This window comes from Lutjanus erythropterus, chromosome 3 (assembly GCF_056507025.1).
Source record: "Lutjanus erythropterus isolate fLutEry1 chromosome 3, fLutEry1.hap2, whole genome shotgun sequence".
Taxonomy (NCBI): Eukaryota; Metazoa; Chordata; class Actinopteri; order Lutjaniformes; family Lutjanidae; genus Lutjanus; species Lutjanus erythropterus.
The window spans coordinates 41398406-41423066 of NC_139319.1; the positions used below are offsets into that span (position 1 = coordinate 41398406).

The 24661-nt window shown below is 40.1% G+C and overlaps 1 protein-coding gene across 1 annotated transcript in view; it reads left to right on the forward strand.

Moving 5' to 3' along the window:
- ube2o (ubiquitin-conjugating enzyme E2O) overlaps positions 1-24661 on the forward strand; it is a 77743-nt gene that overhangs the window by 49976 nt on the left and 3106 nt on the right. The window contains exons 10-22 of the mRNA XM_084716223.1: positions 1547-1709; positions 4617-4772; positions 8578-8732; positions 9153-9265; positions 10133-10261; positions 13837-13926; positions 14013-14337; positions 17221-17585; positions 17700-17880; positions 19542-19678; positions 20482-20685; positions 22133-22190; positions 23697-24504. Of these exons, the coding sequence (XP_084572349.1) occupies positions 1547-1709; positions 4617-4772; positions 8578-8732; positions 9153-9265; positions 10133-10261; positions 13837-13926; positions 14013-14337; positions 17221-17585; positions 17700-17880; positions 19542-19678; positions 20482-20685; positions 22133-22190; positions 23697-24504 (2884 nt within the window). The remainder of the gene's footprint in view (positions 1-1546; positions 1710-4616; positions 4773-8577; positions 8733-9152; positions 9266-10132; positions 10262-13836; positions 13927-14012; positions 14338-17220; positions 17586-17699; positions 17881-19541; positions 19679-20481; positions 20686-22132; positions 22191-23696; positions 24505-24661) is intronic.

A 24661-nucleotide genomic window follows, 5' to 3' on the forward strand; every position in this document is an offset into this window, starting at 1 on the left:
TGACATAATTAATATTTGGAAAAGTGCTCTTATAACTTTAATCACATAAACAGTAATAAACATTTCATTGGTGACAGGGCGTTTGAACTATTAATAATGAATCACTGTGTTGTACAGGGATGCACTCACCACACATTACTTCATTTACTGCTGCTCTCATATTAGCTGTAGCTCTTGTGTGCTGTATTTTAAGTGTAAAATGTCCCATGTCGACACTTTAATAGCCAAATTTAAGGGATCGTCTCACCCCTCTTTTTTTCACTTCCTTCCATTCCCCTCCCTCTCCTGTTTTTTACTCCTCTTGCTCTCTTTTGTCCTATTATTTTATTTTATTTTCCTACTATTTCCTAGTTATTTTATTTCATGTTTTGACCCCCCACCTTTTCTTTTTTCTCTCCTTTTTGTTTTTCCTTTTTGTTCTTTTCTCTTATTTTATTTAATATATTTCTCTTACTCTTCCTTTTGTCCCCCACCCCCCTTTTTTCACTTTGATGGATCTCTTGGTGTTTGGCCAATCGGCTTGCACCTTGACAGAGAACTACCCTCCCACTCTACTCATTAGTGGAACACAGCTGAGGTGTGCAAATTCCTCCTGTCTGACCCTGATGAGGACCTGTGTTGTTCGATGCACGCTGGTCATTTTTAATTCTTTTTGTCATGTAAAATAAAGGAATTTTAATTCTATACAGATCTTCCACCGAGCCTTGGAGAGTGTTTGAAGGAGACTTGCATTTTTTTTCCTTCAGCTGAATAATAAGATCAAACAATATATTGTTGCCAACTTTTTTGAATTGAGATTCTTTTAACTTTTTAAATGATCTGTTTCAAAAATTCAGTATTGTCTTGGTAGTTTAAACTGTTTTTTGCTGAGGCTTGACCTTTTAAATCTCTCTGGTCCAACTACTGCTGCAGTGGTCATCACACTTAATTATCAGTCAAAAACAGGATCAACAGCCGTTTTAACAAGTCACCAGCACAGTACTTTACTATAAGCTGTGAAACAGAAGTGAGTGTAGATGAGTTTGGATTTCTTACTCACACTCACTCACACTCTCTATCTCAAAGTGCTTACTCATTTGTCATTGTCAGAAAAGTGAGCTTTATTTTTTGCTTACGTCTCCTCTAAAGCAGCTGAGAACTAAGTGTCTCCATGCAGAGCAGAGTCAGAATGATTTAAGGTTCCTGTGAGACGTGAGGCAGTCCTTTCCACCACCACGGCTCGGCACAGAGGGAACGGACTAATTGGAAATTGTGCTGAAGTGCAGCACACTTGAGTTGAGAAATATATCTGTCTGCACGCTGAGACTGACTCTCTGTGAAGCCCTAGCAAAATAAAAGCCTGAAGTACTCTTTAATTTGTTTCAATGAATCTCATTAATTCAGCACAGAGACTGATTATGTATAACACATAATTTTAACTTCTGAATAATTTTGTGTTTTACATGTATAAACCTTTTTATCTCCTGTTTTTTTTTTTTTTTAAGATTATCCATCCATATGTTAAACAGAATCCTACCTCGTCCTCCTCTGGTTTATCTTTCACCAGGCGAGCACAAATCAGAGCAGACAGACTCGTCTCATTCCAACAACAACGGCCCCGTGGTTCCCACGCAGAACCCTCCGGACTCCCAGAACACCAACGACACCTCGGCTGAACACGGGGAGCAGGACGCTGACGACGAGGCTGCAGAAGACACCGACGATACCAGGTCTGATGATATTAAATATCTGGTCGTTTGTTTGAACCTCTGTAAAACGTACCGTGATTTATGGATGTTATGATTCTCCAAATTCAAGCTTATTTTGATTGATTTTTGATTTAATATTGAGATTGCAGCGCCTCTAATGTGATCTGATTCAGTGAGTCTGAACAAAATCTGAACATTTAATCTTCAGAGAAAGTTTTTGTGGCAGAGTCTGTTTCTGTTGATTCAAGAGCTGCAAATAATCATTATTGGTTTAAGATAATATTGTGATGCTAATGTCTGTTAGCACATTAAAGGGAATTCCCATTAGTTAGCATCGAGGTAATGGACAAAGCCTGGGTTATATATATAGTCATGATGCTTAAAGGGATCGATTAAGGCTGCTAACAATTATTTTCATATTTGATTGATCTGTTGATTTGGTCAAAAATGTTGATCAGTGTTTCCCAAAGTCCAAGATGACGTCCTCAAATGTCTGGTTTTGTCCACAGCTCTAAGATACTCAGTTTACTGTCAGAGAGGAGTAAAGAAACCAGAAGATATTCACATTTAAGAAGCTGAAATCTGAATTTTGGAGTTTTTTCTGTTCAAAAAAATGACTCAAATTGATTATCAAAATATTTTTAGTATTGATTAGCTGATTCATTGTTGCAGTTGTAATTCATTCAAGCCTGCTAATATTTGAGGCCATAGTGTTGTTTTAGAGTGGAATATATATAAAAGATGTTTGAATAGACAAAATGACAAAGTTTATTCAAAAGAATTTGGACCACTGCAAGCTATTTTTTATTATTAAGTCTCAGTTTTTTGTCTATTAAATGTCAGAAAGTATTGGTCATTTAATTCTAATTTCCCTAAAAGTGACATATTAAAGTTTTGTTTTTAACCAGCTGAAAAATTCAAAGATATTCACTTTATCCTATGATGAAGAAAAGCATCAAAGAAACAAATTCTGGCATTTTCTTTTCTTGAAAAATGACTGACACACTGTGCAAAATATCTTCCAGTACATGTTGTGTTGATCAGCTGATTGATTAACAGACTTATCATGTCAGCTCTTTGTAATATAATGCAGAGCTTCATAGGACCAGTTGTGTGGGTCAACATCTGCAGCCACATCTGTTGTTGTTTTGTCTGTGTGAATGTGTTGGACTGATTTACTTCTTCACATTTGTTAAAGTGAATGAAAGCGTTTGATCACCGTCTCTTCTCCAGGCCTGCAGTAGCTGTGGCTCATTATTCCAGCTGTTATAATTGAACATTGTCACATTATCTCACAGATGTGCAGTTTAAATCTAATAATGTTCATCTCTCACTGTTGATTTTTCTTGGTTAAGTCTGATTTGCATTATTAATGAAGCTGAGCCACTTGTTTGTTAATGAATCATTTCATGTGTGTGTCTGTGTGTGCCGGAGAGAGAGAGAGAGAGGGAGATATGAGACAGACGGTCACACACTCTTTAATTAGATTTATATTTAATTACACTTTATTACTGAAATATGGGCTCCATTTAAACAGGTTAATTATCCTCTGGAATTTAAGTGATGGAAATGTGTTTTGTCAGTTTGGCAGCTGAAGGCTGAAGCTGGCTGAGAGCCTCCTCGCAGCTTTTTCTGAAAGTTACAGTCGGAGCCTCGTATGACCACAGAGCTGAATCATCATCTCTCAAACTGCACCTCAATAAAAAGTCCACCTTAAAAAGCTTCATAAAGGCAGTATTCATTGCTATGCATTTTACTGTTACTGTTGTTTGTATTGTTGTCTACAGTTCATCCTGGATGTGTTCATTCAGGCTGATGTTCAGACTAAAAGATGTCTGCTGTTAAAGGGACAGTACAACCCAAAATCGAAACTTCATGTCATTCCTCTGACCTGTAGTGCTGAGTTTTGGAGACATGAGCTGTGGAGATGTCTGCCGTCTCTCTAGTATAATGAACTACTCTTCCTAGTAGAAAGAAAGTAGTTCCAGTGGATTCTACTGTAGAAAGAAAGTAGTTCCTACATGAAGCTGCTCATGGTAAGGTGTGTGGATTATCTTGAGTAACCAGGTCATGATTTCTGGAAAGAGACGTTGCCGCTGGATTTTCCAAATGTATTTTTTTGCCACTTTGAGCTCCACAAGCTGAGTGCCATTTAATTCCATTATACTGGAGAGAAAGCAGACATCTCTATGACTGATATGTCCAAAACTCTGCAACTCACACCAAAACTATGTAGAACCGAGGTCAGCAACCTTTACTCTCAAAGAGACATTTCTGCCTGTTAAATTTTATATTTTCCTTTTAGACTTTTTGGGGTTGGCTTCAATAATCGGTCAAAGGAGACTTGAGACCAGCCACTGGTGATATTTAGATTTCATTTCAGATTCTGCCATTCAATTTAATAATTGAAATTGAACGCTCATTTTGATTGATTTTTAATTTAATATCAACGTTGTGCCACTCTGATCTGATTCAGTAACTCTGCCAAAAAAGATTAAATGTTCAGATTTTGTTCAGAGTCTGTTTCTGTTGATTCTAGGGCTGTAACTAAGGATTATTTTCATCTGTCCATTATTTTCTCAATTAACTGATTAGTTGCATGGTTTATGTCAGAAAATGGTGACAAATGTCTATCAGCGTTGTCCAAAGCCCAATATGACGTCCTCAAATGTCTTGTTTTGTCCACAACCCAAAGATATTGAGTTTACTGTCATAAAGTAGTAAAGAAACCAAAAAGTATTTACATGTAAGAAGCTGGAGCCTGAGAATTCTTACTTTGTTTCCTTGAAAAATGACTAATTAATTTAATAATCGATTAATAATCAATTAATAACAGGAATCAAATAATCAAAACAGGAACTGATCCCATGTATGTGTTTGTCTACAGTTTTATTGTGTGTAAATAATTGACTGTAACCATGGTTGCAGCTCTCTGACGTCATCGGCCAGCTCCACAGCCTCCTCTCAGAGCGGCGGTCTGGGAACCAATCGGAAGAAGAGCATCCCGCTGTCCATCCGTAACCTGAAGAGGAAGCACAAGAAGAAGAGGACCAAGTTCTCCCGCGAGTTCAAGCCTGGAGACCGGTGGGTCACAGACTCCTCTGTTTTTGTCTTTCTCCTCCTCCTCTCTGCACGCTGCACGCCATCGCTGCCACATGTAGTCGTCTTGTGCTGCTTCTTTGTTTCTTTCGTTTATTCTTCTGTCGTTCTGTTTCATGTTTCATCCATTTCTACCTTGATCCACTCATATCCTCAGAGAAGAACCGATACCTGTGTAAAAAAGACTCCAATAGAAGTAGAAGTACTGATTTAACTTCTTTACTCAAGTAAAAGTTAAAAACTTCAGGCTCTGAAATCTTCTAAGATAAATAAATACTATAAATGTTGTAGTATAAAAGTAAAAAGCCGTCATTTCTACCAGCTGTTTGTTTGCAAAGTGAACTGAACCTCAGCATTTCTCTGTGGTCGAGTGTCCTTCTGTCTGTTTCATCTTGTTACAACTTTGACCTGTTTTTTATCATGTTTTTGTCTTGTTTCAATGTTTTTGTCTCGTTATGTATTGAATTGTTTTTGTCTTAATGTTGTTTTCATCTTTTATGTATTCTGTCATTTTCTTCTTGTTACATTCTTTTTGTCTTGTTACATCTTTTACATAATTTCCGTCTTTCATCTATAACATTGTTTTTGTCCTCTGTTTTTTACATAATTTTCCTCTTGTTATGCCTTGTCTCATTACACATTTATGTTTTTTTCCATCTTGTTAGGTCTTCTATGCTGCTGTTTTGGTCATTTTAGTCTTTTTAAATAGTTTTCATCTTTGTACATCTTTTTACGTTGTTTTTGTCTTTTTTTAAACATAATTTTTGTCTTGTTATACCTTGTTCTGTCTTGTTACACATTCAAATTGTTTTTGTCTTACGTCGTTACATAGTTTTCGTTTGTTTGTTTGTTATAACTTGTTATACATCTGTTGTTTTTCGTCTTGTTACATCTTTTGACATTGTGTCTTGTTAAAGGAGGACAGATGTTTGTGTTATAGGAAGTAAAAGTAAAAAGTTGTCAGAAAAAGACATACTCATGTCAAGTACAGCTACCTGAAAAATTTAGTATAGTAACAAAGTATTTGTACTTAGTTACTTCACATATCTGCATGTCCTCTTTATTTCTTACAAGCAGCATGTCTGTCCATCTACTGGTCATCTTTTGTGTAGATGTAGTGACTCATCAGACCCCTGTGTTGACCACTGATCGATCCACTGCCTGGTTTTTTACAGTCTTTGGACCGACTAAAGTGTTCTGACATTTAACAAATCTATAAGACTGATGGGTCTGGTGGCGACGCTTCCTGCACATTTAGTTTCCCACCACAACTGTATCGGGATGTGCGACCGATGACATCATCTGTTACCGACTGTAAAAGGGACCAACAGCTGCTAACGCTGGAAAAAACTGACAACACTGTTTCTGTGTGTCTCTCCGTCGTCTTTGTTGTTTGTCAAAGGGCTCATGTCTCGATCTGTCTGCCGGTGACACCGGAGCTCGACACACAGAACGTCTTTGACTACCGATGGTGTCATTTCCTCAACGGCACACTGTCACACTCCTCCTCAGCTTACAAAACACAGCTCACACACTCTCTCTTGCTGTTTTTTTTTTTTTTGTACTTAATCAGACACACACAACCACAACGCTGCAGATTCTCTGTTCTTTGCCATTTCACATGTATTTCAAAACAAAAGCCTTCAAGTGTGACACTGTGGCACCAATTTGTTTAGATTCAGTCTTTCGTGTTCAGTTATGAGATGTTTGAGTTTTATTTTTACAGTCTGTTTTTGCCAATTAGCAATTTCTGGCTGCATAGTACACAGAGGATACTGTCCTCAACCTGAATGTGTCACTTTACTAGAATTCATATTATATTAGTCTTGTTCCCAGCGTACCAGTCACCTGCAAATGGCCAGTGCATGTGTGTGTGTGTGCCCACATAAACAAACAATTGCATTCCTTTATTTTCTTATTTTTTGTGTTGAATAATTAAAGAGGGATCAATCTGAGAGTAAGTAAAATGATTTGTACACTTAAATGACAGAGCAATTAAGGACTACAGTACTCCACTAATTCAGCATTGAATTCCTACAACCTGGTGAGACTCCTTTTAAAAATCCATGCAGGAGGACAAGAGATATCGTCTCTTTTGTTCGACACCTTCTTTTTCCCTGTCAGAACATGGTGCCTGTTTTGCCCACAGTGCAGCCCAAATGCTGCAGTTGTGTCATGCTAATAGCGGCTAATGTAGCCTCCAGCTCCTAGCCTCAAGCAGAGATGAGAAACAGTTCAAAGTGATGTCACTTGAGGTAATTTATCAGATTTCACTCAGCGATATAAGGCTTTATGTGGCTTTTGTCACATGCAGTAGTACACCCCAACTCCTACATGCAGATATTGATGTGTAAAATTGGTGGGCTTCTCCTCCTGTCTCATAATGAATCTGTGATTTTGTGGCTTTTTTGGTTTTATCAGATGTTATCAGGGATGGGGTGGTAAAATCCCGCAGCCTGTTGCCCCAGCTGTTGTACAGTTAATCGCTATGAAATCGCAATATGGCCAAGTGCAATATCCAAAGTGTAGAACCAGAACCAAATAGCTTTTTTTTGAAAAAGGAAAAATGTGTGAGAAAACAAATGTTGTTCTCCAGATGAAAGAAAACATGTTTGTTTGTTTCAGACTTGAAGACGTGATTTTAATAGGTTTTTTTTCTCAGTGAATGTTAAAATTTTAATGCAAAACTGATCATTTTCACTAATTGTATTGCGTGTCACAATTTCAATCAAAATAATTGCAAAATTACTGTTTTACCAAATCATGCAGCCCTGATGTAAACTATAACTAAGTTCTGATCTTTGCATTACTAAAATACAAGCAGCTGCAACAAGAAGATTCCAGTAAGTTACAACATAACGCTGAGTAACAGTAGTTAAATGCCCCTTGGGTAGATAAATCATGAAATGTCACAGAATTCTGCTCACTGATGGTAAAGCAACCATTTCACAACCAACTAATCCAGTAGAGACCTAATTTATTGATCTGATAGTTCAGTATTGATCCAGTTTTCTGTGGTGCTACAACGCCAAGAGTCTCACGCCAACTCAGTCTTTGATTGTTGACTTCAAAGATCATTTGCCTTAGTTCTGACTTTACTTCTAAATTATGCCCCAAATAATCATGCTCACTTTAATACTTTAGTACAGCACTAATTAGTTAAAAAATAACTACTAGACGGTAGGGTTTTTTCTATTGTTGATCATTTTCTCTAGTTGTTTGGTCCATAAAATATCAGAAAATATTGATCAGTGTTTCCCGGAGACCAAAATAATGTTCTCAAATGTTGTGTTTTGTCCACAACCCAAAGATATTCAATTTACTGTCATAAAGAAGTAAAGAAAGTAGAAAATATTCACATTTAAGCTGTTCATTCATATCCATATCACTGTATCTAGAATCATATGGCAATATCAGTATAACATTGATGAATTTCCCAGCCCTTGACAAAACTGCAGCAGAAATATATTCTTGTACTGTAGCTTTTTTTGTGAAGAGGGAAATGTAGAAAACCACAAGAGAGAAATGTTTCTCTATGTAATAAAATTCAGTTTTCAGAGTTTTTAAGTTTTGAGTCTCTAAACCATCTATGAAACCTTCTTCATACCAGAACAACACAAATCACACTGAGCAAAGCTGTTTGTTGTAGCCATATGTGAGTCTAACCCGTGTGTGTGTGTGTGTGTGTGTGTGTGTGTGTGTGTGTGTGTGTGTGTGTGTGTGTGTGTGTGTGTGTGTGTGTGTGTGTGTGTGTGTGTGTGTGTGTGTGTGTGTGCGTGTGTGTGTACAGGGTTGCAGTGGAAGTTGTGTCCACAAAGACGACAGCTGACGTGATGTGGAAGGACGGGCGGGTGGAGAAGGGGATCCGATCAAACGACCTCATCCCCATCCAGCACCTGGACAGCCACGAGTTTTGTCCCGGGGACTTCGTTGTAGACAAACGACGTGAGGGAAATCAAATTAAATATTTGTCTTGATGATGAATTTAGTTGTTTTGTTTTGTTTTGTTTTTTTCACTTTGTTCTAGTTGACTTTGTTTCAGACCAGTGAAGACGCAGTGTGTGTCAGATTTCTGTCCCTGTGGACTGAGATTTTTTATATAGACCACTCTGCCACACAGCACCCACAGTATCTGGGTCATTTGCTAAAACTGTGCCAAGTTAGTGTGTATGAGACGAAACAGACTGAACATCCAGAGATGTGCTTTAAGGCTCTGATGTTACACACAACTAGATTCCATTTTCTTCCAGACAAATACATTTTTTATTGTAGATGTTTGCCTTTAGAGTTTTGTATTTTGTGTACTGTGTTTTGCACTCTAAACTGTGTGTGTGTGTGTGTGTGTGTGTGTGTGTGTTCTCTCAGCTCAAGCCCTTCAGGACCCCGGAGTGTACGGTGTGATCCAGTCTGGTGATCACAAGGGCAGAACGTGTGTCGTCAAGTGGATCAAACTCAACTCCAGCAGTGACGATGTGGAGGTCAGTCAGGGAAACAAGATGACAGTGTTTGACACACACACACACACACACACACGCACACACACACACACACACACGCACGCACGCACACGCACGCACGCACGCACGCACGCACGCACGCACGCACGCACGCACGCACGCACGGTTTTTGTCAGGGGTAAGACATATTCACTGATGCCTCCTCGTGCTTGTTGTGTTGACAGATTTGACCAAATTAACAACGACTAAAACTGAACATATCTCCTGCATTTTTTTTTTAACATTTTACTTTACTACAGTTAGTTTTGTAAGTGCACAATATTGTGGGAAGTTTTAGTTTTTTTCTTATATTTATTTTTAGTCAACTAAAATGTTTTTTCACACCACATTGCAGTTTTTAGTTCAGTTTTTGTTCACTTTAAAAACCTTTTTTCATACACTGTTAGCAGATGGTCTTGCAATGTGATACTAGATATGGACAATATGGATTTTTTCAACCAATACCAATAATAGATAACTGTTATTGGTATTGGCTGATATATACTATAACTAACTATAATATTCCAAATCTGACTGACATCACTGTGACAACAAAAACAAACAACACTTCTGACTCTTCAAAAGTTCACTTAGTTTTTTAGTTCATTAAAAACCTGGTGAACATATTTTGACTTTTCTTGGCTTTAATGAAAATTAAATGCTTTGACATAATCTGTCAGATCAGATATTATCACAGCTGATCTTTAGCTGTGATAGCCAATATCAGCTGATAATTTATCAGCCCTGATATAATCGTGCATCCCTCTGTGATACCAGGCTCTTGTGTATGTTTCTTCAGCTCTCTAGTAGAAATAAATGGGCCTACTGTTCTTCCTTGCTTTAATCCAGGTCATTGGTTTGGAGGAGGATGTCAGCGTGTACGACATTGCAGATCACCCAGATTTCCACTTCCGCACCACCGACATCGTCATCAGAATATGGAACTCAGAGAACGGGCAGAACGACTGCGAGAACGAGGTGCGAACAGTTAAAAACCTTTTTCTTTCACCTGTTTCTCTCTTTCTCGTGCGCTCCACCGAAGCTGCTCCTATATTTAGTCTGCTCTCACTGACATACACAAGGTGGGCAAAACATAAGAAACACCTCTCAAAATAACAGCAGCACTGCAAACCACAGCCTCCAACATGATCACACAGGTAAATCAACACCTCCTTAACAGTTACAACAAACACTGAACATTATAGTCTGCATGAAGGGAGGATTTAGTGCAGCACTGTAGAGGTTTCTTTACTTCTCTCTGACAGTAAACTGAATATCTTTGAGTTGTGGACAAAACAAGACATTTGAGGACATCATCTTGGGATTTGGAAAACACTCATTGACATTTTTCACCATTTTCTGACCTTTTTTAGATCAAACAACTAATTGGATCCATCGTGAAAGTGACTGACAGATTAATCAGCTATGAAAATAATGGTTAGTTGCAGCTCTGCAGCACTGCATACATTTTCGGTTTATTTAAATGTTATCTGAGTGTATAATATTTTTCTCTGCACACAGATATCTAGATTATCAGCAAACAGACTGGAGACTCAGTCATGCCGCCCTAAAATAAACCCTCTCTCCTGCACCACCCTCAGGACAAAATGTCAACTTCGCCTTAGAAACTATTTCATAATCCAACTGGTAAAGCACATTTATGTCCCTGCAGAGATAAACTACTCTCATTTTAATGCCCTCATGGCTTTTTAAAGCAACTAAAAACTGTTCCATGTGTCAGCTCCACTGATAAGGCTTAAAGAAAATCAAATGCAGCGTATTGCTCCCCGTGTCCACAAGTGTCATAGTTTATTTTTATTTTTATTTATATTTATCAAAATCACAAAGGTGTCAGAGATTTACAACCTTTACTAGACTTTTGAATTTTATGTTTGCAGTGGCTAAACTCGCTACATTGATATTATGATCTGGTGATATAATATTTTTTATTTTATGGTATAATTCACTAACATCCTTTTGTCCAATCTGTAGTTACATTTTCAAAAGTCTAAACATAATTATTACAATGTTTGTCCGTTGTGGATCACATCATTAAACTGAGCAATTGAGCCTAAATTTTCTCAAAATCCCAGTATGGTCTGCTGCAATTTTCAAATCACAAGATGCACAATATTTGTTGAAGGCAAAATATGTGTCAAAATACCATTTTAAATGAAATATTGTGTTGCTGCGGAGGCGTCCTGGCCAACACATCATTCTCTAGACTTCACAAAACATCTTTGTTTAGTGCATAAAATAACACACCATAATTATTTTAATGTGCTTTTCAGTGAAAATGAGAATAATGATGTAAAAATGATCATTTCCTCTGATATCGCAAATCATATAGCATTTGCAGTGTTGTTAAAATAATTGCAATTAGGTTTTTCTTTAATATTGTTCAGCCCTGATTAACACAATTCATGTTGTTTTTACAGAATATGCAGTCAATTAACATGAAGCGTTTTGGCATTTTTGAAATGTAGAGTTGGTATGTAATGAACAAATTGAGCAGAAAATGAACTATGTGATCTTAAGAGATTAGAAAAAGTATCTTAAAGGGATAGTTCACCCAAAAATGACAGTTATTCAGTCATTAGCTGCTGACCCTTGCGTCACAGGAGAATAGTGTTGCAGAATCTCCATCAATCGTAGGTAAATGTTTGTGTGTAATTGAAAACTGTAATTTAAGTAAATTAGTAATATGTTCAGCGTATTGATTTATCAGTAAATATTGACAGAATATTTTACATGCTTTCAATACTCACTGACACACGTCTGCAGAGCCCACATGACCCCGCCTCCTCTCACTGACTCACAGTGTTGTCTTCTTCTCGTCACTCGTCTCATTCACTCCGGCTGAATGTCTGTTACATTGCAGCCTTGTTTTATTTATCTTTTAATTAAACTCTAAAACGTTATGCCCTCGACGTTTGCTCGCCCTCTGGACCTCCAGGAAAAATGAGGCTGGAGGTGCAGGATGTACAGATGGTGTTGAGGTTATGAAGGGACTGTTTGCAGCTCGTCTGAGGGGTGAACATGCTCTCTATCACACCATGTATAACACTGTCTGCTGCTTTCAGAGCGGTCTGGACAGTGGAATAGCTCCTGTGCTCTGTTGGGAGGAATCATTGCTTTCTTTTTGATTTGTGAAACGTTGTGTTACGGTCATTATGAGTCTGTTTTTGTTTGGTTTTCTTATTCTGTTCATGCACTCTGCTCGGTTTGTTTAATAAAGGTATTTTTAAAAGTCAGAAGTTTACAACACAAAATGGGCCGAAGGCAAGAACCACTTAAGATTCATTCTTAAAGGGACAGTTCACCTCAAAATCCAAAATACATATTTTTCACCTTGCCTGTAGTGCTGTCTATACATCCAGATAGTTTTGGTGTGAGTTTGTTGATATCAATAACAGAGATGTCTGCCTTTTATAATGAGACTAGATGACACTCAGCCTGTGGTGTTCAAAGCACCAAAAAAACACATTTGAAAAAATTGAAAACAAGGGTTTTTCTCCAGAAATCATGATCCAGTGGCTCAAGATAATCCACACACCTTGTTGTGAGCAGTCTGATGTTCAAACTAGTTTCTTTTTGCAGTAAAATCTTCTGTTAACTAGATCAGAATTTACTGCATATTTTGCATTTTGAAGTAGTTTGTTAGTCTGCTGTTATCAAGTGAAGTTTTCCACTAATGATTGTGTGTTTCATTAGTTTGAGGACATTTTGAGCTTGAAAAATAAATGACACTTCATAATCATGTCAACATTATCCTGTTTGACTGCATTTCAAATTATAATATAATTGCACATTTACACATAAAGCCTATCATCAAAGTGTAAGTAGATGATTCCCTGCTGTCAGGTGTTTCCTCCTGCTCAGGGGAACATCCTCTGTTACAGCTCCTGACAGTGAACGTCACCTCTTCTATTCTCCACCTCTGTGACGGAGACTTCCCCTCCTCCCCCTTGCAGTTATGGATCACTTTGCTGTGGCAAGACGTCTTTGAAGCCACTTTCATATTGAGACATTTCTTCTTTATTTCAGTGGCAGTCCAACCCTCAGGGAATTAATTAACAGCACTAATTTTCCCATTTCTTGGCTTTAGCAGGTCCGTTAATTCCACTGCTGACGCTGTTAAAATCATTAGCTTTCCTTTATTGATCTTTGAAACCAGGACTTCAATCTCCAAACTCATAAAGGTCTTCCTCTTCATTTTGATGCCATTTTCATGAAAGAACACTTTCTGACATGTGGCAGGAAGGGTAGCTTTAGAATATATATTATCGGGGTTAGTTGTGCTAATTTACAAGTCTCATGCATACACACTCAGATATGCACAAGCAGATTGCTTGCACAGTTTTCTCGAGCATTTGCTGAATCTGACATGGCATGTTTGCCCGAAAAATGTAAGATAATAGCAAGAAAATGTCCTTGCATGAGGCTTAGTGTTCTTAAAGCCTCTTTAACCCTTTCAGTCTTACTTTCATATTGTGTCTTTCATGTAGCTGGTTGTTGATAATGGTTGCTTCTGTGCATCCTCCTTCCCTCAGACGTCGGTGGGCCAGGTGTCCAGGGTGGACGTGAGCAGCAAAGTGGAGGTGGTGTGGGCGGATAACTCCATGACCATCGTCCTGCCACAGGTAGGTGGTTCTCTTTGCTGAGGTTAACTGTTATTTCTGAGATTGGTGGGTGAGACGTCTCTTTTCTGATAATCACACACACGCAGCACCTCTACAACGTGGAGTCTGAGATCGAGGAGACCGACTACGACTCTGTGGAGGAGACGAGCAGCGTCCTGTCCACTGAGGAGTGGGAGGACGAGAGCGACAGCTGGGAGACGGACAACGGTCTCACCACTGAGGACGACAGCCACGTCAACAATGCAGACGCCACCGACACGGCAACCCCGACCCCAACGCCCACCGGCTCCTCCACATTCATCATCCCCCCTCAAGAGGGCGGCAAAGCCGGGGTCACCAGCCCCACCAAAGGGGTCCCTGGAGAGGAGGGAGAGGCGTCTGTGGCTGTGGCCAGTCCTGCTTCTGGAGGAGGTGGGGAGCTTAGATCTGTAAGATTGATATTATTGTTTGTTTCGAGGGACAAGTCGACTCCACAGATCATGTGGTGCCACTCGTGATAGTTTGTCCTCTGTAGGACAAAAGGATCATAACTTTTTGTCCTACTTAAAACTGTTACAAAATGTTACAAAGAAGTCTGTATCTTTAGGCAAGGGAATGTATTTATATAACACAAATGATTCTCAATTGATTCTCTAAACCAGGCCCATTCAGGTGGCGGCCCGTGGGCCACGTGCGGCCCAGAATCAGTCCCTGAGTGGCCCAGGCCGTGGCCCAACCAGAAAAGCTGAGAAAAACTGAGAAAAGCGTGTTCTGCGAGCCCACAGACAGAAATTTCTACAGAAATTCCTGCAGTAGTTCAGATCATGAATGCAACACTCTGCGTAGCCTCGCAGCACTCAACGTTGTTGTGAAAATGTGTGTGTACTAGTGGTAACAGTAGTAGTAGTAGTCCTGTAATACAACCTCTAAAAACAATTCTTTCTTAGCCCTGAAACGCAAAATTGAGAATGAAAACTGTCGGTGTAACTCTGCCTGGACTGACAGATACTTTATATTTTATTCTGCTGCCAAATCCAAGCGCCACACCAATGTGTTTAATTTGCAAGTCCATTGCAGTGTTTAAAGATCACAATCTTCAGAAGCACCACATTGAGAAACACCAAAGTTTCCAGAGAAACTTTCCTGATGGATCACAGGAGAGGACTGCAAAAGTGCAGAGTGTGATTGTATCTTACAACCGGAGCTGTACTACGATGATGCGTTCATGCACAGCCCAACAGAGAGCTGCAGCAGCTTCCCTCTGTCTGTTCTGGATCCTGGCAAGAAAAAAAGGCCATTCACAGACTCACAAACTGTGAAAGACTGCATGTTGGCCGTCATGGATGAGGTGATAAATGATGAATTGTAGCCCTGCACTTTTAGATGTGCCAGGGTCAGATGTGACCAATATGTTTTTTTTTTTTCAAAAGTGAGAAAAAATTGAATTGCTGCTTCCTCGGGTTCTGTTAAGTTACAGCTCTTTTGTTTTTAGTGCACTTTTTGATGTGCTCGTATCAGATGTGACCAAATTGAAAAGGGAAACAATGAATAAGTATTGTTTGTTTTTCATTACATTAATTTGTGTTGGTTTAAAATTTGTGGCTTATCAACCACTGAAAATGTCTGGCCCAGCTAAATTTCTTGGTTTTACAATCTGTCCCGATTGAATTTGTAATTGAATATCCCTGCTCTAAACTGAAAGAACATTTTATGGAGAAAAATAAGAAAATGCAACAGCTCCAAAAGAAGAAAAGAACACAAAGACATTGAAAAACCCCACAGACACACGCAGATATCACAGAAAACACAGAAATATGAGAAGATCACACACAGAAAACTGGAAGATCATCACAGATCTCAGGTCAGTCAGTTTGTTCCAGAGGACCAAAATAACCTGGGTGAGAGAGCTGAAAGATAAGTTTTATATCAGTAGATATCAATAATGATTGATCATATAGGTTGTGACATATTGTGTAAAGAGTGTAAGTGATCCAGGTGATAAAATAAGTTGGTTGTATTGTTGCCGGGAAATATGGACAAAATAAGATATGGCAGTATTTTTGACCAAATACGATGATGTAATGATATCAACATTACAACAGGGTGACTGTTGGTGTTTACACTAAATATTAACACTATGGTTGCACATTTTGTGCATTGAAATTTCAAATTAGGCTCAATTACTGCCACTTCTAGACTATTGGTTAATTAGTGATTAATACATATTTAATCAGTAAAACTTTTAACAGTGATTAATCACTTAGTGATTATTAATCAGTAACATCCCGAATTAACACAATGAGAGTTTTGATAAATAATCATCAGTAATGTAGATATAATGACTGAATTCAATGAATAAAAATAATAGAACAGTCTGTGAAGTTCAGAAAATGACATCACTTTGCTCGACTACAGCTTGAAAAAAGACTTATTCCATATCATGATATAAAGATATACAAAATCTAAAATGATATATAGTTAATCGATACACTTCTGAGTCTTGTATTAGGGCTTTCTGATATGGCTTTTAAATAATATCTCAATATTTTTAGGCTATGTCGTGATATACAATCTGTTCAGGATTCATATTGACAGTGTAAGTGTAAACAGAAGACAAGCTCTCAAAGGTATGTAGTTCTTGTTGGAACCCAGGATCCCCAGTGGACAGTTCCTCTCAGTCCTCAGAACCAAAAACACTGAATGATTTAAAGTGATTCTGAATGTGATGCAAAACAGTAAATAACTTTTATTACTAGGATTTTTCTTGTCAGTCAGTGTGCATCACAGTTACAGGATAAATCAGAATCTACAAACATGCAGAGGGAGAACATTTCAGTGAGGGATGAAAGAGAATCATAAATATATCTTTATTTTAGCTGGTGCACTTATTAAAAAATATCCTCTGGACCACATGAGCTGTCAGCTGACTTGTTTTATCTGCATCATTGCACACAGAGCGGTGCAGGAGCATGACAGGCTGTAAACTTTACAAACTGACTCTCTAAATCACCACAAACCACCAAACTAACTGTGACTGAAGCAGAGAAGAGTGAAACAGAGCAGCGTGATGCTCTTGTCTTGCACCTCGTCCAGAGAACAGAGAAGGTGACACTTGTTGTTTGTGCTTGTTTTTGTCACCAGCTGGCTCAGATTGTTCTTGTTAGTGTCTGACAACTTTATGGAAAGGATCATGACATTTAGCGTGGCACACTGCACTGTAAAAAAACAACAAAAGTGATTGTTAAATATACATTTAGGACAGCCAAGTCTGCCCTACTATCTATACTTACACACTTATGAACTCTGCCTTCTTAGGAACCACTCCAGGAGCCGTCAATGGAGCAGAGAAGCCCAGTAAAGACGGCGCCTCGCGGGGCTTCAGGGAGTTAAAAGAGGCCTTGAAGATCCTGGAGAGCCTGAAGAACATGACAGTGGAGCAGCTCTGGACCGGAGGTTCTCCAACCTCCCCGACCTCTGCCGAGCCCGCTTCCACCACTCACGTGGCCACTTCGGTGACGCCCACGGCCCCCGAGAAGCCGACCAAGGAGAAACGCTTCCTGGACGACATCAAGAAGCTGCAGGAGAACCTGAGGAAGACGCTGGACAACGTGGCCATCGTGGAGGAGGAGAAGATGGAGGCTGTGGTGGAGGCAGGGGGCAGTGGTGGAGCAGGGACAGAGGTAGGTGTCTGCAACGTCTTTGTGCCGTCCAAATGGATGATGTGGTGAACAGGTGCAACATTTGGACATTTTCAGTCTCAGTGGTGTCTAAGCTGCTGGTGTGTCACGGTTCAGGCAGAGAGAGCTGGAGAGGAGAAGCCACAGCAGGAGCCACAGACACCGGTGGGAGGACAAGAGTGGCCCAGTGAGTTCCTCAGTGACACACCAGTACTGTGCCAACAGAGCGGTGGCAAACCTGGCGTCACCTTCACCAGTGCCAAAGGAGAGGTGTTCTCTGTGCTGGAGTGGGCACCAGGTGAGGAACAGAGGCACATTATGAACAGTTTCCTTCTTTATTTCCTTCTTTATTTCCTTCTTTTCCTCTTTCTCTTTCTCTCCCTTCGCTCATCAGTTCTTTGAACCTTCCCTTCATCAGTCTCATCTGGATTAATTTTAACCTGTCGTTGTCTCATCCCTCCTAAAAGTCTTTGACAGTCTCAACTTTAATTTGATGAATGAAAAACACAATCAAACAAACCAGATATGTCTGAACTGTACAGACATCCAGCTGCTCTCAGGAAACCAGATGATCTGTGTTGTGTTGCAGCAGCTGATATCAAACAGACTTATAGCAGGGCTGCACATTAATGGACAAAATGATCATCCAGATTATTTTGATCAATACTCAGATCATGATTATTCATTGATTTTAGTGACAAAAGATTTTACATTTCACTTTCAGATTTAAGTAAACAGAGCAGTGCTTTAACTTCAGTGTTGTGCTGCATTTCTGCTGATGTACAAATCTGTGCATCAGAATCAGATGGTCCTTTTTCACAGTGCAGCTCCTACAAATAAATGGAATTCAGTGAGGTAAAGTTAGCGGCATTGTTATTATTATTATGTTATTATTTTAAAGTTGTTTAATTAATACAACCAAATGATACACATAGCACAAAATTGAAAGAATGATGAATTTACATTTACAACACCAGTGCAATTAGAAACTGAAATGTTGAAATGCAGATTATTCCTTGATTGAGTGTTAAATGTAAATGTTTTACCTAACAGAAAAGCCATATTTATTATCCAGGATCGCCTGTTCTTCAGACATTCATCATACTGCACTTTATAGTGTTTTTTCAGGTGATTAAATAAATTAGTAGTTTTTTACATTTGAAAACTGGTCACCAGTCACTTAATTCTGCAGCACCGTTTTCCTGTGAAACTCCAGCAGTGTTTTGTTCTGAACTTCAGTCAGAACTATCCCTTTAACATGACTCGTCCTGCATCTGAAAAACTTTCAAACAACAGATGATGATCCGTTTTGATGGATTCACTCTTTGCTTTCTGCTCCAGACATTTGATTTTCATTTAGCCCGTCTGCTCTCTGGTGCAGCCGCAACATCCAGGAAGTCTTTTTTTACAGGCTGCAGCTGCAGGGGTCTGTCTGTTAGTTTAGAAAGCACTTGATTTTATATGCAACAGAGTTTCTGTGAGCGGAAAAACAAATTTTAAATGTCATTATCTCAGTCTGTCGTGTTCATTTAATTGTGGGAAGCAAAAATCTAATTGACATTAATACTGGATTCATTGTGTGGCTCCAGTTTGTAGTAAAGTGTGAGCACATCGCTGAGAATCAAATACACACATGGAGCTTCAAATCTCAGTGGTGTTTATGTCAGAGTCGACCTGTCTGCTGTTAAACTGCTGCATGTCTTATATTGTGTAGATAGTTTTCACTCATATTTCTCCATTACTGTGAGTGACAGTAGCTGCCTCCCATTTCCATTCTGTAATCACACTTGTCTGTCACACTCACACACACACTCACACACACATCCTTTAGCTTGATGAATTCCCTGCCCACACAAGCCAAGTTGTATTTGTAAACTTTCTGTGTAGCTATTTAATCTCCATCCCTCCGTCCTCTCTCTCTCTCTGTCTCTCTTTCTCTCTCTTTTTTTTTTCTTTCAGACACACACTCGTTTAAGAAGATGGAGTTTCAGCCGGCTGAGGCAAAGAAGTTCTTCAGCACAGTGAGGAAGGAAATGGCTCTGCTGGCAACATCACTGCCCGACGGCATCATGGTCAAAACATTTGAGGATCGCATGGTGGGTTTCCTCCTTAATCTCACCATAAAACCCACAATCATCACCTCTGTACATCTGAACAAAACAAGGAACCAGAGGTCACAATCAACTACACACAACTACAGTCTTAGTCTGGTCAGAATTCACTGCATGATCACTGTACAAAGGGTGAATATCCGTGGTCTGAAATACAGGTCAGTAAGATTTGGAGCTTGAGAAATGAAATCATTTAAAATATTAAATTTTAAATCACCCTTTTTGAACCTGTAAACAAACATTACAGCTGAACAGTTAATCAAAATTTTACAGAAACTGCAAGATATTTGTAGAGGTGATTCTGAGTCGACGTAACAGACTTAACAGAAACTCACAGAAATACACACACACACATATTTACAACCTGCTTGTGGTTGTAAAAGCAGGGCCCAACATTTTTCAGTTTTTCACAGATAAAGGTGGTACACAACCACAGAACATCCTTTCACAAGCTCAGAACCTTATTTATTTTTTTCTGAGCCTATATTTTGGCAATTCTGAGTATTTTTCTTGAGTTTCAAAACAACAGCAGCAGCAGGGAGCGGCAACAAAGAGAAGTAGTAGCATTCTGTGTGTAAAAAAAGCAGCATGGGTTCATGGGAAAGGGAGTATTAATATTTCAAAACTCATCAGTAACAAGCTTTAGATGGAGGGTGAAGATGGAAACCAGTCCTGATGATGATGTACAGCTTTATTCTCTCATCAGATTCTCCTGCAGTCTCCTTTAAACTACACCGACTGCATACATCAAAAACACGTCTTTAAGTTCTCTGCGTTCTTCGACACAGGACCTGTTCTCCGCTCTGATCAAAGGGCCGACTCGTACGCCCTACGAGGACGGTCTGTTCCTGTTCGACATCCAGCTGCCAAACATCTACCCAGCTGTGCCACCTCTGTTTCGCTACCTGTCGCAGTGCAGCGGCCGCCTCAATCCCAACCTGTACGACAACGGCAAGGTGTGCGTCAGTCTGCTGGGCACCTGGATCGGAAAGGTGAGTTTTACAGGTTTATGTATGAACAGGTACAGTGTCTTATGGAGTTTCTGTGTGACAGTTCAGTATTTTAAGGAGCAAATGTTGACTTGCGTCTGCTTTGTTGAACTAGATTTAATTAAGAATTATGATCTCATTTGTCCAGAAACATAAATGGAACTGGAAAGGTTAAGTTTTGTCAGTTTTGCAGATTTCATCGTTCTTGTTTTTGTTATATAATAAATAAATAACACCATGTCTGAACTGAAGATGGCGTCACATCACAAACCATCAGACACACTCTGTCCACACTGAATCTGTGTTACGTCATGAAAACAATTTTGTGTTTACTGAATGTAGCACAATAGGAGGGTGCTGCACCAAAAACTAATCAAGATCTGACAGTCTCTGCTTTCTATCATTGTTAACAGAATTTTTTTGGGTTTTAGGCTGTATTATCAATATACAACACAGTTGTACAACAAACTAAGAGTTGTAGTTCTTTCATCATACACACAAACAAAACAGATGATAATTAAATTCAGAATGGAATAGGTTGAAAATCTTAAACAAAATATACATCCAGTGCAGAAACAAGATGCTGATGATAATATGGTCGACATCTTCACATTAAAAGTTTAACATCTGGCGAGCATTGTTCATCAGCATGAAGCATCATTGATGTAAGAACACAGAGTCCTCCTCCCCTCGTCCTGCTGGAGTTGTGTGTGTTGCGTCTTCTCAGCTCGGAGGCGTGGGTGGACATGATCCAGGGGCAGCCTCAGGTCCCAGCTGTATCATGGCTCTAATCCGCTCTCCTCCCCTCCACCTGAGGCCGTCACCCGTGGTGGTGCATCCAGCTGATCCGACTGCATATCTGAAAGATGCAGACTGCATTTTTGATTGTCTCAAGCTCAGCTGCTCTTTAATTCAAACCTCAAATCTTCATTTTTCAATTCCTACAAGAGTATTTTTGTAGTATGTTTCAGTAATAAAGCCAAAGAACAACAGATTAAAGGAGAAAAGTAGCGAAGTTTGAAGGATCTGCTGGTCGCTGCTCTACATGTGCAGCTGCTGACATTTGAAGACTTCGACTCTTGAGAATTGTGATTTTTCAGAATCTTTGGTCATTTTCTAGGCTAAAAATAACAAAACTAGTTTGAAATACAACATTAATGGATAAATAACATAATCATTAGATGCAGGACATCATGTCTGTAAAAGCTTCGCACCACACCTGCAGCTGAAGTAACATCACTTCATTAACATGTCAGCAGATACGTGACACTTTAAGTGGACTTCGAAGATAAAATTGCACTACGTTACAGACACTATTGCAGTGACAGACACTGCGCCATCTACAGGACAGAGCATACAGAGTGAATCAGTTGTAAAACTCTGGCTTCTCTGTGCTTTTCTCAAGAATTAGAGATGATTTTTTTATCTTTTGTGGTGATGTGATTCACAGGGCACCGAGAGATGGACCAGCAAGTCCAGCCTACTGCAAGTCCTTATCTCCATACAAGGTTAGTGCGCACACACACACACACACACACACACACACACACACACACACACACACGCTTTCCCCTCTCTTCTCTGCAGCACAAAAATGTTTTATTCATGTGTTCATTTGCTCAGAAGGGCTCCAAGAGTAATGTCGCACAGTCATTCAGCTCTCTGTATCTGCCTCACACAGACGTTACACCACCTGCATGAACACATCTGCAGTCCGTCCTGTCAGACAAATTGACTCCAGATTGAAATTCACTTATTTTATTGAATCAAATCAGGATCTAACTGGCTCCCACTTGATGCTTCGTAATTTGTGTATTCAAAGTGTACAATGCAGTGTTCATTGAAGTGCAGTGTGCAGAGTGTCATCTCCTCATTAGATTTTGGTCAAATTGTCCTCCACCTCACAGTCAAATACCACCCTGGACCTGCTGGTGCTGTTTGTTCATCTGACTGGTTTTACAACAGTTCTCCCAGTCTCAGTTTTTGCGAAGAAAAGCATTTAAGACAACAAAAACAAAGTGATAAAGTTTTCATCAAATGAAATAAAATACAGATGGACAAAATAATGATAGACTAAAATAGTTTTAGTGCAGTTACTGTTGTGATAAGTAGGGGTGTAATGATACATCAGTCTGGATCAATATACTAATTAGATGTCTAATGCTCCAATATGCAATGCAAAAAGAAAATATTGATCTATATCAGCATCTTTAAGATACACTTTTATTTTGAAAGTCCCATGCCATGGCTGTGTCACAAACGTCATAAAATTGTAGAATCATAATTAATTGTCTTTTTGTAAGTTGACATATGTCCATTTAACACACACACATCAATTGCAGACCCCTGAATTGAATCAAAATTACATTGTAGCAGACTTTGTGATATCAGCAAACCTTCAGCAAAATATCATTCATTCATCATCATCCAAAGTATTGGATAATATTGGTATTGTTATTAAACTTGGAAGGTGATTGGTGATTTACACCTCTAGTAATAAGTGCCGCACATACAACAAAGGAAATAAAAGTGCAGCAGAGAAGCCAGTCAACAAACCAAATTTTTCAAAAAATCAGAAACTAAAGAGAGCAGATATAATTTACTTGCAGCACTCTGAAAAAGCTCAAACCTGGACATAGCAGACCGGAGACGGTAACACTGAGATACAGCGTCACACTTTACACCTGTTACAACTAAAGAACACTCTGTACATCCAGAAGAGCTCAGCTTACGGTGGCTGGAGTGTGATTTGTGTGTAATTAATGATGTAAATGTTGGTGTCATCAGCATAGTGGTGACTGAGGACTAAAAAGTCTTGAGCTAAATTGTCATACGTATGTAAATATACAGAAATATGCTCATGGTCTCATTAACTTATATAAGTCATATAGAGGCACCAGCATTAAGCTGAGGCTGTTCTATAACCAGTTAAAACTCCTCCTAGTAGTTTTAAGAGTAACATTTTGCTTTGAAAAGCCGTCTTATAATGTCTTCAAACTCACGTCTTCCTGCAGGCCTTATCCTCGTCAATGAGCCTTACTACAACGAGGCCGGCTTCGACAGCGACCGAGGCCTACAGGAGGGCTACGAGAACAGCCGCTGCTACAATGAGATGGCCTTGATCAAGATGGTGCAGTCCATGACGCAGCTCCTGCAGAATCCCGTGGAGGTCTTCAAGCAGGAGATCCAGGAGCACTTTGCCTCCAACGGCTGGCGGCTCGTCCACCGTCTGGACGTGTGGCTGGAGCTGAACGACGCCGCCGAGAGGGGGCAGGCGGCTCACATGTCCTCCAGGGCTCATCACTCAAAAGACCGGCCCTCGTCCGTGGAGCCCCTGGACGAGCAGCTGCCGCTGGGATCGGGCCCCGTGGCGGTGGCCCACAGCAGCCCCAGTAAGCCCGGGGAGGAGGGCGTCGCGGGAGTGAGCAGTATTATGGAGGAGGAGCTGGAGGATTCAGGGCTGAGTCCCTCCACAACAGCGGCCTCTCAGCAGGAGCTGAGCCACAACTCAGACTGCGACAGCACCCAGGGGAGCGCCTCTCTGGGTGGCCAGGCCTCCGTAGTCCGCGGCGGGACGTCAGAATCAAGTTCGGCCGCGGTCGGCGGAGGAGCGGTGGGCTCCACGGGAAGCCAGCCGGTAGTGCGACCAAAGAAACGGAGAAAGAGCTACCGGAGCTTCCTCCCAGAGGGCAGCGGCTACCCGGACATTGGCTTCCCACTCTTCCCGCTCTCCAAGGGCTTCGTGAAGAGCGTTCGAGGTGTGCTGCTGCAGTACCGAGCCGCGCTGGCCGCCGCTGGCATCACTGAGCACACAGAGGACAAGTAAGTGCCTCCTCACCGTTCCCCAACACACCTCTGCACTGTTCCCTGCTCTCTTCCTCCTTCTCTTCTACCTTCTCATCTGCCTCGAGCTGCAGAGGAGGATCATTCATGTTGTCTGGGGGGACGATTTTCAATCTGCTGTACCCTTGTCCAGAGC